The 16,185-nt window shown below is 35.6% G+C and overlaps 1 protein-coding gene across 2 annotated transcripts in view; it reads left to right on the top strand.

The window, feature by feature from the left end:
• LOC129218570 (insulin-like growth factor-binding protein-related protein 1) overlaps positions 1-6,614 on the top strand; it is a 30,783-nt gene extending 24,169 nt beyond the window's left edge. Inside the window, exon 4 of one of the 2 annotated variants that reach the window (XM_054852880.1) lies at positions 6,228-6,614. In XM_054852880.1, coding sequence (XP_054708855.1) covers positions 6,228-6,403 — 176 coding nt within the window. In that variant the 3' untranslated portion in view covers positions 6,404-6,614. The remainder of the gene's footprint in view (positions 1-6,227) is intronic. The other variant, XM_054852879.1, reaches the window with a different exon arrangement.
• Positions 6,615-16,185: the final 9,571 nt, after the last annotated feature.

Consider the following 16,185-nt stretch of genomic DNA (forward strand, 5'->3'; position numbering starts at 1 on the left):
GGGGGAGGGGGGTTGTTCAGAGGTATTTTCTCATTTTGGAAAGGAGCGATCTTTAGGAAAATTCGGAGGGTGCGCCATTGCTCTTGGGGAGATAGGCACTCTCGTATTTCTCGCACATAACGTTCCAGTCAAAAAACGAGCTGATGTGTGCATCACATGACTTCCTTTTACACCAATTTAATGTTATTTCTCTATTATTGCAATTTTAATGTGATTCTCTCTCTAACTCTCTAAATATCACCAACAATGGCTACATTAAAACCAGATTTTAAAAAAAATAGCCAAATTTGTCGCCAAGTTGGCGAAAAAATTTGGCAACAAAACGGCTACCAAAAGACTGGCGATATATCGCCAAGTGTCCGCCAAATTGTAACACCACTTGAGTTTGCATCGAAATTAACAATGAATTCCCCCCAAAAAGGGGCAAAAGTCCCCGTTAGAAACACCCGAATGCAACCAAAAAAGGAGGTGCACAACTAAACCTCACTAGGAGTCTACGTACCAAATTTCAACTTTCTAGGACATTACGTTCTTGAGTTATGCGACATACATACGCACATACGTACATACAGACGTCACGAGAAAACTCGTTGTAATTAACTCGGGAAACTTCAAAATGGATATTTCGAGCGTCTATACGTTCTTGGGTACATATGTACGTGTGGTCGGGTCGAAAAAAAAAAACTCAGCATTCATTTGGGGGTGAGCAAAATGGAAATTAAGGCCGATTTTTGAGTGAACATTTTTTCGCGAATACAATACTTCCTTTTTTGTAAAAGGAAGTAAAAAAGAGTCACCACTGAGCTGAATATATGTTTTTTTAATCTCATTCTTATAAAATAACAAATCAGGAATGGCTAGGTATATTTGGCAGGAGAACAATTAATTTATAAGAAGCACAAAAAAAAAAAAAAAAAAAAAAAGAAATCGTCGCCAAGTTGGCGAAAAAACTTGGCGACCAAAAGCTTGGCGATACGTCACCAAGTGTTTACCAAATTATAACACCACTTAAGTTTGCATTGATATTAACAATGATTTCCCCCCAAAAAGGTGCAAAAGACCCCCTTAGGAACATCCGAAAGCAACCAAAAGGGGAGGTGCACAACTAGACCCCACTACGAGTCTATGTACCAAATTTCAACTTTCTAGGACATACCATTTTTGAGTTATGCGAGATACATACGCACATACGCACATACGCACATACACACATACGCACATACATACAGACGTCACGAGAAAAGTCGTTGTAATTACCTCGGTGATGGTCAAAATGGATATTTCGCGTGTCTATACATTCTTAGGCACTTTTCCGCATGTGGTCGAATCGAAAAAAAACTCAACATTCATTTGGGGGTGAGCAAAATGGAAATTAAGGGCGATTTTTGAGTGAAAATTTTTTCGCGAATACAATACTTCCTTTTTTGTAAAAGGAAGTAATAATAATAATGATAAAGAATTTATATGTATAAATATTTGAGCTTGTAAAAGGAATTGAATTTGCTCACAATAGGTAAAGGGTTATTCCAAGGAAAAAAAACGACCAGCATTAGAAAAATTTGGTGCTCTATAGTAAAAAAAATTAAAAAAAAAAAACATTACTAAAACTTATGGTAGTGAAACCCTAATACACTCTGTCGCAAAAAAATATATGCACCTAGAAGAATAAGAGGCACAATCATGAAACCTGGCACAAATGCAGTTTGGTAGCCGATATGCAAATGATTAAAATTTCAGCGCCAATGAAACAAGGCTAAGCGCGCTATGAGCATGTGAGTTGCACAGATGGGAGAGTTTAAAAGCATGAGTACTTGTGCCGTAGGGCTATTTAATCGAATCTGTTGACTTCGGTAGACTGTATTGTGACTTAATATGCCTCTAAGACGTAACCGGCGGCAGTACGACCAGCTGACGGAGTTTGATAGGGGCCGTATAATAGGCGTCAGAGAAGCAGGTTGGTCAAACAGGAGTATCAGCCGCCACCTCGGTCGGAGTGATTGGTAGTTGCTCGGTGTTGGCAACAGTGGATCACGGAAGGGAGAGTCTATCGTCGCGAAGGGTCAGGGCGTCCCAGGAACACAAATGAACGCGAGGATCGCGCAATCAGAAGAGCGGCCACGTCGGCATTGACAACGACGCTAGCGTCGATTCAACGCCACTTACCTCCTTCTAGGCATCCGGTGTTATCAAGGGAAACCATTAGGATTCGACTGGCCGAAGTTGGCTGAAAAGGAGCCGACGTCCATTAAGACGCTTGCCACTGACCTCACATTACAGGCAGTGTCGACTGGATTTTGGCCGACCTTGGGCAGCTTGGCGTGTAACAGACTGGAGGCGTGTGATCTTCAGCGATGAATCCCGATTCAGTCTCAGTGCTGATGATCACCGCACGTGTGTGTAGGCGCACCAGCCAGCGCTCCGATCCGGCATTTGTTGTCGAGCGGCATACAGCTTTTTCACAAGGTGTGACAATGTGGGGAGCGATTTCTTGGGACACACGATCACCTCTAGTTGTTTCCCAAGGTTTTTTGACAGCTCTCAGATACGTGGACAGCATTTTAACACCGATTGTTCTGCCTATGTTATCAAGTCACCCAGGTGCCATTTATCTGCAGGACAATGCTCGCCCGCATACTGCGCGGCTCTCTCAACTTTGTCTTTATGGATATGACGTACTCCCATGGCCTGCCAGGTCACCAGACCTTTCGCCAATAGAGCATGTCTGAGACGTGCTGGGAAAGCAACTGCGGCCATCCCGGGATACAGGGGAATTAACGACGCAGTTGCAAAGATTATGGCATGATCTTCTGCAAAGGGTCATAAGTGACCTAACTAATTCGATGCCACGTCGTGTTTCGGCTTGTATTGCTGCCAGGGGTGGCTTTACTACTTACTGATTTGTAACCTTTTGCATGCTGTAACTGCTTAATAAAATTATCTTTCATTCTGAATTTTTAATCATCTCCTTATCTCCTTATACACTATATGCCTGTCAAGTTTCGTGAGTGTAGCTCAATTTCTTCTGGGTGCATATATTTTTTTGCGACAGAGTGTATATCAATTCGTAAATTTTGTCCATTTTTGACCGAGGTATGGACACTTGAAAAACGATCATTTTTACTAAATTTCAGCCATCTGCGATTTGGCACTACTGTTAAGAATTGCATTAACTTGAGAAATAACAGCTCAAATTCAAAACTTTTGGTACTAACTTAAAGCTATTTATTTAAGGAACATGAATAAAATGCTTGAAAAATGTTAAATATATTTATTTTGTTTTTATTTTCAAGAAAAATATTAAAAAATCGTCTTCAAAATTTAGCCAAATAGGCTTTAAAAACATGTATCATCACATACTTTTTTTTTCAAACTTGGTACAGAAAGACCAATCAATGTGTGTCCTTTAAGTATAACAAATTCAGGAAGGTAATCTTTCTGAACTAAAAACATCTTCATTAAAACCCAGAATACCAAGGCATAAAACTTCTTATTGCTGGAATATGCTAGCGAAAAGGTTTCTAAAAATTTTAGTTTCCATTCTTGATTGCATTATCTGAACTTTAAGTATTAAAAAAGCATTTAATTTATTTAAAATATTACATTTATAGAAATAACTTTAAAAAGCACGATCTATAAACTGATACATATTGCATGGATGGAATTAATTTTTGGACTAGAAAAATTGTGGAGGGCTGTGATTCGTATAGGAAGGAAACTTGGACAACGTGCCTCACGGATTGAGAATAGCAGATGTAATGAAAAATTCCTCCATTTCTATTATATTTAAAATATGCAAATTATTGTTTCTAAAAAGCTTTTTTGCCAAGTACAATGATTTTTTTTTCTATTTTTAACAGTTCATTTAAGTTGGTTTTAATTAGAAGATATTTTTATTTTTTCACACTTTATTATATAAAATACTTAAAATATTAATTTAATGGTTTTATAATAGTAAATTCACTACCACTGTTCTCACTTTAGGCAGAAAAAAAACCCGAGATAGAACACAAGTAAACATATATCAGTTTGCATCATTTAAAGCAACTTGAAAGTCATGCAATTTATGAAATAATTGCAATAAATGTATTTTTATGAGTACAATAAACGCTTTTTCAATATTAATACTTAGTTTAAGAAATGAAATAAGAATTAAAGAGTTTATTTTTTATTAAAACTTAGAAACTTTCTCATTTGCATATTCTGGCCACGATCGCCTTTGAAGTAAATTATTTTTTTTAAGGGATTTTAAAAAAATACTTAAGAAAAACTGTTATGAGAACTCTCTTTTGAAAAAGATTACGATTAAGAACCATTTTACTCCCTGGTGCCCTCGCCAGAAATTATTTCTGGATCCAACCGTCATATGTCAACATTTAACCTTAAAAATACAAATAGTTCATTACTTGAAAAATACATAAAGTACCCAAATGACATCTATGCATGCATTTATGCAGATTAACGCAGCATGACGTCTTGAGGACGTCCTGTGATGCCATGCGTCAAAAAATCATATAACGACCGCAGGGTGTCACGTGATTCCAATGGGTTAAAGCCTAGAGAAATCAGCATGTACCTCAATTCGTTTTTATTTTTTACTTCAGCAATACTGCTAGATTTCGCCTTGGTTTTACCAGGTGTGGTGTTACAATTAGTTTTCCTTCTCAAGTTTATAATATGTGCAGTTCGGGAAGGAGAGGTAAAATACGAAACACTCCTTCTTATTTGAATAATTTTACCCTAGAGAAGCATATTTACCAAACATAATGTACTCTATAAAATACCATTAATATGAGTTTGTTAAGGTTTCTTTGTATTCAAATGAACATCAACTTTAAATTTTCTAATTGCAAGCAGCAATTTTCATTTCAGATTTGTAACTAGAACCTCATTTTACTCATGTATGCCAATTTTTGTGTTTTTTGGTGAGTTCGTTGTTTCACAATGCTTGTTTTTTGCAGATAAGTGCCGGAGTTGTATATTCTTCAGAGCTCTCCCGGTATAAATAGCTTGAACTCCGTGTAACATGTAAAAATGTACAGAAAATTGATAGGGAGTATAGCAGGTGAACTCCCATGCGCTCCCAAGCGCAGAGTTAGGAATAATGAAATTATTAGGGTGAATCACAAGTTCTTCAATATTTGACATACATAATTTTTCGCAACGTACTGTTTACGTGTGCTCATGCGCATGACGTTTAGAAGATAGCCAGTAAAAAAGCAGTGCTTCTCAAACAACATCATTCAGGTCCAGTAGCGGATTTTAAGGGGGGGAGGGGGTCAGAGGGTCCGTGCAGGCCCGTCGTTTGGACGAGTATTCAATGTTTCTTTAATGATATTTCCATAGACTAATAATAAGAGTAGACCGAGCTTTCCCGGACTTGCTGATGAAAAAATTGGTTCATGGATACATCATGGGACTGATGGGAGGCTTGGCGAAAACTTTGGCAGCATGGTTGCTAGATGGCAACATTATCTATAATTTGGCACTCGACATGTATTTTAAGACGTAATGTGTTTTCATTATAGTTTTTTTTTTTCCAGGTGCAGAGATTGAACTGTTTTTCTTTTAGTTATGCATTATTTTGACATTAGTAATTAGTTTTGATCACAGTTTTCAGTAACTTTTATTTCATTTGGAACTGCTACGTCAGCGTTGGCGTGAACATAATGGCGTAAACGTTTTGCCTTAACGCAAAAATGTACTAATCGGTATCTTAAATTGAAATTGTAGGTAAAAATCTTACCGTTTACCGATTCTTTTTGGGCACTTGCATCTTTAATTGCTTAGAGAGTTATTGAAATTGACTAAAGAAAATGCACAGTACTATCTAAACGAAAAACTCACTATGTTAACAAAATATTCACAGCTTAGAATAACAAATTTACAAATCGGACTCCATAAAAGATTATTCTTCCGTGTTCCATCAATTCTATTTATTTTATTTCTCGCGGGCGTTGATCGTCTGCTACGGAACAACGCCCGCTGTTACTAGGATATCCACCAGTCACATGGTTTGGTTTATGAGCAGCAAAAGGGTTGCCATAGCTCGGTCTATTCTTATTATTAGTCTATGGATATTTCTTTATTGATTAACTAACTTTTAGTGAATGAAATGTGATTACATACTATTGTACATTGTCAAATGTGAATCATTTCTTTTTTCAGCAATTTACAAACGTATTGAAAATGTGTTACAAAAGTGCATAACCATAAATTATTGATTTCAGGCAATAACACACTCCTAGCTGTACAATATCGAAGTGGCCCTGGAATGGATGAAGCGACAAGCTGGCTTTTGTTTCTTCGTTTATCAGAAGAAGATGAAGGTATCTACACATGCAAAGCTCATAATGATGCAGGAGATGACACGGCATCTGCAACTGTTAGCATTATTAGCAATTAATAAAATAAAGCTTGTCAGTTGATTAGTTATTACACATGTGATACCAAAAAACTTTTGCCCCATGACGGCGACTAGGCTTTGCAAGGCATAAACTGCACAAAATATTTCCGTTTTCATGAAGGAAGTAAGCTCCACTTTAGTGGACAATACTAGATTTTAAAACAAAATGATGGACTTTTCACGATGTGAATGATATGAACAACAATGATATGAATTTACACAGTTCATAAACCTTAATAAACCTTTTTTAGAGTACGTTCCCAACTTTTTTTGTTATGAGTTTCGAAGTTCGAATAACAACAAAAATATTAGAAAAATATCGCGCTAATTTCTTATGAAATAGTTTACACTTTCGTTGTTATATTCCGGAACAATAAGTCAAGTAACAAATTTAACTTTACGCAATATGCGCAATTGTTGGAAATACAGGACTCAAGTACTACGCAATATGCGCAGCTTCCGGAAATGTAGTTTGGATCAACTTTTCTTCAAACTAAAACACGCGAAGTATTCGCACAGTATATTGTTGGAAATACAGGACTCAATTACTCAAGCACTAACTGAGATAATGGTTTCAAAATGCATAATCTGCGTGCTCAATGAGCGCATGAAGCTTCAAAAAGTTATTGGCATTCTTTAAAAAGTTATTAAATTTTTTCATTAAGCACTTGCAAAGTAAGAACATCCTAACACAAAAAGTATCAAACGATTAAAAATCAACCAATTACGATATCAACAAGAAACATGGTTCAAAAGTAATGTAAACCATTAAGACTGCTCATAACAAAAAGCTTAAACAAAATACTGAATAGAAGTTTTTTTTTTCTTTTTTTATTGATAAACTTTTCCGAAATTTTACCGCTATTGACTCCATCTAAATGGCAGCATAGGTCTGCTTAAAAGTTCAAAAACAAAAGGAATGAATTCATCCAAAATACGGCTTTTTAAATGTAGTTTTTCGAAAAATATCTGAAAGGTGATTTGTTATTTATATTTCCGTAGCAGCGGTGAAAAAAACCTTTAAAATGATGTCTTACTTATTAATTTTGATAAAATATTAAGGACGTTATGGTTTACCACTTACTTCCCCCCCCCCAAAAAAAAAAGTTACTATGCTACAGACAACAGCTCATCCCTTGCAGGAGGCCGCCTTTTATTCTGGAAGTAACAACGCAAATTGGTACCCTTATCAAATTAAACAATTCAGATCAGAATAGGCATTTTTGTTTTCTGATGAATTTTTGACGACACGAAATCTCCCCCCCCCCCCCTCGGCGGGCCTTTAGTTTCCAACTCGGTTGACATGGCCTCTCGTCGGCCCTAATGTTAATAGTTAAGTTTAACAGTTTAAAAGTCATTTTTTTTAAAGCTGGACAAAGTGAATGGGAGCCTGATAGTTGACACCTTCGATTTTCCTGAAACTTTCAGAATATGTTGCTAGTATTGTGATAAGACAAAGTGTAGCTTCTTTCTTCTCAAATTTGACGTGTTGGCAATTCAGTGGAGGTCAAAGTTTAAGGACGTGAGAAAAAAGAGCTTAATATATGATTCCTTTGCTTCAAAACCAATGAGTGTACCAAGCCAATTTTTTTTTTGTGGATACTACTTGATACTAGGTACATGCTAGCCGAAATATTTTGGTCGCTCATTCATGGCTTTGAGGGCAAAGGTCAATCGAAAATGCTATTTTTTTTACTTTTTTTTGCCTTGTTTGGGCCCGGATATCTGCTAAAGCCGTGAGTAACCCTCGGAAATAAGTATATACCTAACTACTCACCACAGTATAGTACTAAGAAAAACATGAAATATCATGGGTTACTCTTTGCTTTAGTAGTTAAACGGTCTCAAAGTCGATGATTTTTTAAAAATAGCCAAGTTTAGACGTCAATAACTCTGATCGCGACGCATCAACAACTTTGGGACACAGCTGTAGTTATAGTCCAAGTGGTCTATTTTAAGGTCCAGGTTAGAAACCCATGGCAACTAATAAACTTTTTTAGTTATACGGCCTCAAAGTTGAAAATTTGAGCTATAATTTCATTTTTTTTTTCAATTACTCTATGATTGGTGAGTTAGTTACTTAGAAAAACATCTGTAATTACATTCAAAGTGATATAGTTTTAGACTCAGGCCAGAAAACTTTGGGATCTAATCATCTTGTTTAGTTAAACGGTCTCACAAAAATGATAATTTTAACATAAAGTGTTAGTTTCAACTAAGCTAATCCACGAAAACAAGACTTTCAGACACAGCTGTAATTGTGCTCCAAGTGATGTAGTTTTAGAATCTGCTTCACACCCATGACACTTTTAAAATTTCAAAAAAAAAATATGTTTTTAATTCGAACTTTTACTTGTTCAATATATTTAATAGCACGTGTTGAGTTTTCTCCCTTTTCAAAATGTATTTCTGAATTTTTGAAAAGTTTCGTACTTTATTTTATAGATGGCAGCATTAAATTATATGTAAAACCTATAAAACCGGATAGTAGTGGCTGATATTCGTTCTGTACAACAAAACAATGCCAAAATAGATGCCTTTGAAAAGTTAAATGACACTACTAGTCTATGGATCCGATACTGGGCACAGAAAGTTCTTCCCATAAAATACCGTGAAGGTCAAGCAGATTATTTTGGCAAGAAAGGGATCTCTGTGCATGTTGATGTGTTTTTTAAAAAATCAAAAGCATGTTTACAAAAGTCAGTTTACTTCACTATATTATTCCGTTGCGAACAAGATGTTGTTGACACGCTGTCAGTTGCCGATATTGTTTTGAAGCAGTATCGTCAAGATTTTCCAAGTGTGGTGAATATGTATGCGAAATCAGATAACGCTGGTTGTTATACTGGGAATGGTTACGTTGAAACAGAGTATAACATTTGTAAGAACTACGGTATTGTTCTCGTCCGCCATGATTATAATGAACCTCAAAAAGGAAAAGATCAGGCTGTTTGGGAGAGTGCGGTGGCAAAACGGTAAGCATACGTAAACAGTGGTCACGACATAGTAACTGCTGAAGATGTAAAAAATGGCATTTTGTACCAGGGAGGGGTCCTGGACGGGTTTTTGTCCAGAAATTGAATGCAGTGATGCATTTTTTGATAGTATTGAATTGGAAGAACATATAGCTTCAGGAAAACACAAATACATTCAAACTAAAACCTCCTTAGACAATGTGAGAAAATTGTATGCAGAAAAAATGAAAGCTTCTTGCTCTGTAACCCGTACAATAGCCGAAACTCAAATCCCACCATTATCTACTCGCAAAATAATGACTGAGAAGCTGTATGAAAAAATATTCTTTGATGAAACTGGATGGGCATTGCCAGTTAGAAAATTTTCAAAATTTAGCGATAAGCAGAAGAATTTTATGCGTCAGCTGTTTTTGGAAGGAGAGAAGACTTCCATAAAAATTACTCCCGAAAAAGCGGCAAAAGAAATGAGAGAAAAAAGAAATCAAAAGGGAGAAAAACTATTTTCGCCTGATGAGTATCTGACGACTCAACAAATTAGGAGTATGTTCTATCGCATGGCGTCTAAGATGAAAAAAGGAAAACTTGTGGAACATGATCAGACTCTTGAAGACAATGAGCAAGTAAGTTACTATACATAATGCATTCGCATTGAAAATTTAAAAATCTAAGATTTCCTTTTGCTTAATAGAATCGAAATATTTTTTTTTAAATAATTGATTAGATAAATATAAGGAAAACTTATTAGCTGATAATAGCTTTTTTTTTATAATGGTAACCTTTAAATTTGAGTGTCTCTATCTTGTTAAACTTAAGTGTACTTTCCCTAGGAAGAAGATAGAAATGAAGTAAGATCAATTATCCAAGAGATAAGGGCATTGGAGCTATAGGAAAGCCACCTTCATAAGTTTCAAATGTAAATTTTTCTCCATGCAACTCCAAACCTCGGGTCTGCAAGAGCAAATCTGTGCTGTATTTTGAGTTATATTTTGCCTTTTAAGTTTAGTAAAAAAAATATTTATTTACTTTCAATTGTTTATTATTCATGTATGCAAATTTCTACTGTACTTACTTTATTGTGCAATTGAAATCCTTTTTATAAAATACAGCATTGACTTATTTTGATTATAAAATCAAGAGTGACATTAGGAAATAGGAAAATTGATCGTTTTGCGCAAATGAAGAGTGAAAAAAAAGGCTGCATTTGCAAAAAAAATTAACAAGTCCCATGGGTATATAATCTGGGTCAAAAACTGAATGCTGGGGACTGAAGCTGTAATTACAGCTGTGTCTCAAAATTTTGACTCGTGGATTAGCGTAGTTGAAACTTGACATTTTATGGGTAAATTATCATTTTTGAAACCGTTTCATTAAGCAAGATGATTAAATCTCATGGTTTTCTCACCTGAGTCTAAAACTACATCACTTAGGGTATGATTACAACTGTTTCTCGAAGTTACTAACTCATCAGTCATAGAGTAATTGAAAAAAAAATAAGTTGAAATTATAGATCCAATTTTCAACTTTGAGACCGTGTAACTAAAAAAGTTTATTAGTTGCCATGTGTTTCTAACCTGGACCTTAAAATAGACCACTTCGACTATAACTACAGCTGTGTCCCAAAGTTGTTGATGCGTCGCGATCAGAGTTATTGACGTCTAAACTTGGCTATTTTTAAAAAATCATCGACTTTGAGACCGTTTAACTGCTAAAGCAAAGAGTAACTCATGCTATTTCATGTTTTTCTTAGTACTATACTGTGGTGAGTAATTAGGTATATACTTATTTTCGAGGGTTACTGACGGCTTTAGCAGATATCCGGGCCCAAACAGGGCAAAAAAAGGTTAAAAAATAGCATTTTCAATTGACCTTTGCCCTCAAAGCCATGAATGAGCGACCAAAATATTTCGGCTAGCATGTACCTAGTATCAAGTAGTATCCACATAAAAAAAATTGGCTTGCTACACCCATTGGTTTTGAAGCAAAGCAATCATATATTAAGCTCTTTTTTCTCACGTTCTTAAACTTTGACCTCTACTCAAGGGCAAACAAATCAGTTTTTAAAAAAAATAAACTTCACTTTTTCTTATCATAGTACCACTAACACATCCTGAAATTTTTACGAAAATCGAAGACATCAACTATCAAAAGTGTCCAAGCTTTAAAAAAATGACTCTTAAACTCTTAACTTATGTAACACATTTTAAATCGAACTGATGTGTGCATCACATGACTTCCTTTTACGCCAATTTAATATTAGCGCCTTGCGGAGTAAGCAAGGAAATACTAAATATTTTCACCCCTAGTTTCTTGCGAACCGAAGCAAAAAAAAAAAGTTTTACACAGATTTATTTCCCCATTATTGGCAATTTCAAAGTGATTCAATGGTTAACTCTTTAAATATCACCAACAGTGGCCGAATTAGAAACTAGACTTAAAAAATAAAAATATATAAATATCGCCAAGTTTTTCGCCAAGTTGGCGACTAAACTTGGCGGTCAAAAGCTTGGCGATATATCGCCAAGTGTTTGACAAATTATAACATCACTTGGACTTGAGTTAGCATTGAAAGTAACAATGATTCCTCCCCCCACCCAAAAAAAAAAGGTGTAAAAGACCCCCCTAGGAACAGTCGAATGAAACTAAAAGGTATGGTGTGCAACTAGACCCCACTAGGAGTCTGCGTACCAAATTTCACCTTTCTAGGACATAGCGTTTTTGAGTTATGCGAGATACATACGTACATACGGACGTCACGGGAAAACTCGTTGTAATTAACTCGGGGATCGTCAAAATAGACATTTCGGGTGTTTGTACGTTCCTAGGCATACATCCACGTGTGGTCGGGTCGAAAAAAACCTCAACATTCATTCGGGGGTGAGCAAAATGGAAGTTAAGGCCGATTTTTGAGTGAAAATTTTTTTGCGAATACAATACTTCCTTTTTTGTAAAAGGAAGTAAAAACATAAGTGTTTTTTTTTTTTTTTTCGGAGGGTACGCATAGTCAATAATACACAAGAAGGGGTATGTCTGTTTTAAAAGGTTGAGGACCCCTGCTCGACGTTGCAATATAATGCAAGACAATATTTTTTTAAGAACATGACTTTTCATATTTTATTGAGAATAGTACGCTTCTGTGAAACAAAAAGTACGAAGGGGTTAAAGAGGCGATTCAGTGATTTTTAGTTATTTGAAATGTATATGCACACTACACAGGAACACAGGAAGCTTTTTCATATCCTGTAAAGGTCATGAACATCACCCCAAGGAAGGACTAGACATGTAAAAGGAAGGGTTTAATTCACGACATGACTACGCTGTGGCAGGAAGTGTAATAATATATAAAATGAAACGAAAAGCCTGTAATGTCACAGTCACAGGAAATTTCGTCCAAAAAAAGAAGTAGAGAGCATATAGAAGTGTTTTATCAATATTGAATTTTGTGACGAAAAAATTCTTAATCTCTAGTTTCATCTTTTCCTCCCAAAATTATTTCTAAGTTTATTATAAAATTAAAAGCACGAGGACAAATTAAAAGATCCCCCCCCCTCCAATGAGAATGTTTTTAATGCATGCTTTCGTATCTCCATATACAATGGAATATAAATGTTGAGAATTAAACTCTTCATTTCATACATTTTAACGCATTATGTGAAACTTAATGCAAGTGAATTCGAACAGGAAAGATAAAATTAAAATATTTGTGAATAGTACATTTTTTTCCCCGTTTACAGTGTGTTTCATAACAGACAGGCAAAACTAGATCCAAAAAGCCAATTTTCATCACAGAATGCAAGGTCGGGATAAAAAGGCTAAGGGATGTTTTAGCCCTAAGGGATGTTTTAGTTAAGGCTAAGGGAAGTTTTAGCCCCAAAGGCCTAGGGCATTTGGAAAGTGGGTCCATATCTATATATATAAAAATGAATGTTTGTCTGTATGTCATCCATGAACTCAAAAACTACCCGGCAGATTTGGCTGAAACTTTCACCGTTTGTTATTTTTGGTACTGGGAATGTTTATAGACCAGTTCGAAAAAAATCCGATCGATAGTTCCTTTTTTATTCCAATTTAAGTCACAATCCATTGGATAAATACGAATAAAATTATCGGCTGCAGAAATTAATTCGCGTGAAAGATCTCATTGATAAGAAGTTAGCTGTTGCCATTTCTCTTGAGTTTGAACAAATAAATTCTTTCTTTATTGTTTTATGGCTTTTCATGCAACGGGGGGATTTAAAACTTTTTCTATTTGATATTTTTAGCGATTGATTGATCTTGCAAACTGCGTGAGTACAAAATTTGAGTATAGTCACGGCTTCACTTGATACCTGGACCGATTATTATGAAAACTGCTATATATATGTATTTTTCCACGGAGAAGGTGCATAATATGCTCATTGAAGCCACTCGCCACCAGGTGGCACTGCAGAGTAGCAACTTCTACCCTGTTCAACCGATGGTCATGAAAATCAGTATAATGATGTATTTTTTTGTTGGCGTAGCAACGCGCGTCGGGTACAGCTAGTTCATCATATTTCCTGTGGAAATTAAATCTGATGATAATACTTTCCCACACATTTCTTACACTTGTATTGAGCATTTTTCCAAATTTACGTTTAACATCGCATTGATTAGATCTACTATCTACTCGCAGGCGGGCGAAGTCGCTTTTGCTGTAGGAACGGTGATCATTCTACCAGAGATAGGGTCGTGTTTAGGACCCTAGGCCTAGGGGTTAGGCGAACTGGGTGGTCTTCCAAACCCACTAAAATCTAAGGTCGCTAAATTTTTCTTCCAGTGTTATTTTAATGAAATATTAAGAAAATAAAATCGGTGTAGAGGTTTTTTTTCTTCTCTCCAAAACACGTGAACATTAACAAATCAATAATATTTTAATTGATCTTAACAAGTTTGATTCAAATTATCAAAACTTTTTCAACACGTTTAAGAGAGAACTTAAAAGGTGAAAGTGCGATAAATTAAATACAATCGAATAAGCTGTAAAATACATTTACTCCGCATGTTTAAACAAGAAGGTTCATTAACCGGAATAGCAAATGAGCTCGAAATGAATGCTTCTGATATGCATTTTTTTTTACGAAATCTCATTACGAGGAAAGATCATGAAACCGTTTGAACGTAAGTGAAATGACGAAAGCGTTTCTGATCACGAAGAAAACTAACGATTTTTTTTTTTTGAGCAATCACATTTCTTTTGTTCTCATTTGACTATTTTGAATTCCTATGATTTTATTTTCCCCCCGCCTCCCTCTGCAGCACCACCATCGACCGGCCTCGCGATGTTACTCCTCTAGCGAAAACCGTCTCCAGGTTGCGTCCATATCCTACACACACAAACGCATACATGCACACCTACACACGCACAAACCTTCACACATACTACACACACACCTACACACTCATGCCTGCACACAGACACAAACACACACGCCTACATACACACGCACACGTGATTGTGAAAAACATAATTTGAATTCAAGATGTCAAAATTCAAATTAATAATTTAATTTTTCTCTTTTTTTTTGAGCAATCACATTGTTTATTGTTCTCATTTGACTGTTTTGAATTCCTATGATTTTAATTTCCCTCCGCCTTCGTCTGCAGCACCACCGTCGACCGGCCCCTCCCGATGCTGCTCTTCTAGCGAAAATCGTCTCCAGGTTGCTTCCACATCCTACACACACACGCATACACACACATATACATACATACATACACACATACACATACGCACACACACTCATGCCTGAACACAGACGCTAACACTCACGCCTACATACACACACACACGCTCGTGATTGCGAAAAACATAAATTGAATTCAAGATGTCAAAATTCAAATTATTTTTTTCTGTTTGGTTCATGTGGATCAAGTTACAACGTCAACTAAAAATTCTATATCTGAATGATGATGATCAACTGCAGATACAGAAGCTTGTCCTGCTTAAGGCTTCATCCTAAAAGTGTTGAATTGTTGGAGAAACCATCATTGCAATTCAACAAAATTGCACTTGTTAGAGGAAGAAAGGAGAAAAGATAAAGAAAATAACCACGTGTGGAACATTTAGACTAAAATTTTACAAATATTTATGTTTATTAATTATCTATGACTAAAATTAACCTTGTAAGTGCCAGATCTACGGTTTTTCCGGCGGGGTAAATCTTTAAACTGCCGGCTTTGCCCTTCTTCCGCCAAGTTTTTACAGCGAGTTTCAACAAAAATAAAAAAATACAGAAATGGGAGAAATTTGCCACTTTTCTACTGAAGTTGCCGTGTACTTTGTTTTACCACTAGTTTTTTTAAAAGTTAATTTCAAAAAGAAAAAATCATGGGACCTTAAAATAAAAATCAGAAATTTTGTCCTACAAGTGAGTCTTTTATTTCATTTTAAAAGTAATATTTCAAAAATTACATAAACAGTAAAAAATTATTAAATAAAAACAAAAAACCCGACTGCGTAAAAACCAAAAAAAAAACTAAAAAGAAAAATGTATGAGCCCAGTAGTTTAGAATGTTATTAAGTACTACTGAATAAATACCGTTGAAATAGTTTTATAACCGTACACAGATAAGACAAATCATAAAATCAAAAGCTGAATTTATGATTTGTCTTATCTGTGTCAATCGATCAACAGTCGGGGCCCATTAATTTCTGATTCAAGGAACCCCGTAAAATTCGAATGAGCCCCGACTATTGATTGATCTATTCTGCTTTTGAATTTATGATTTGTCTTATCTGTGTACGGTTATAAAACTATTTCAACGGTGTAGTTATTCAGTAGTACTTAA

The sequence above is a fragment of the Uloborus diversus genome, chromosome 3, assembly GCF_026930045.1.
Source record: "Uloborus diversus isolate 005 chromosome 3, Udiv.v.3.1, whole genome shotgun sequence".
NCBI classification, from domain to species: domain Eukaryota; kingdom Metazoa; phylum Arthropoda; class Arachnida; order Araneae; family Uloboridae; genus Uloborus; species Uloborus diversus.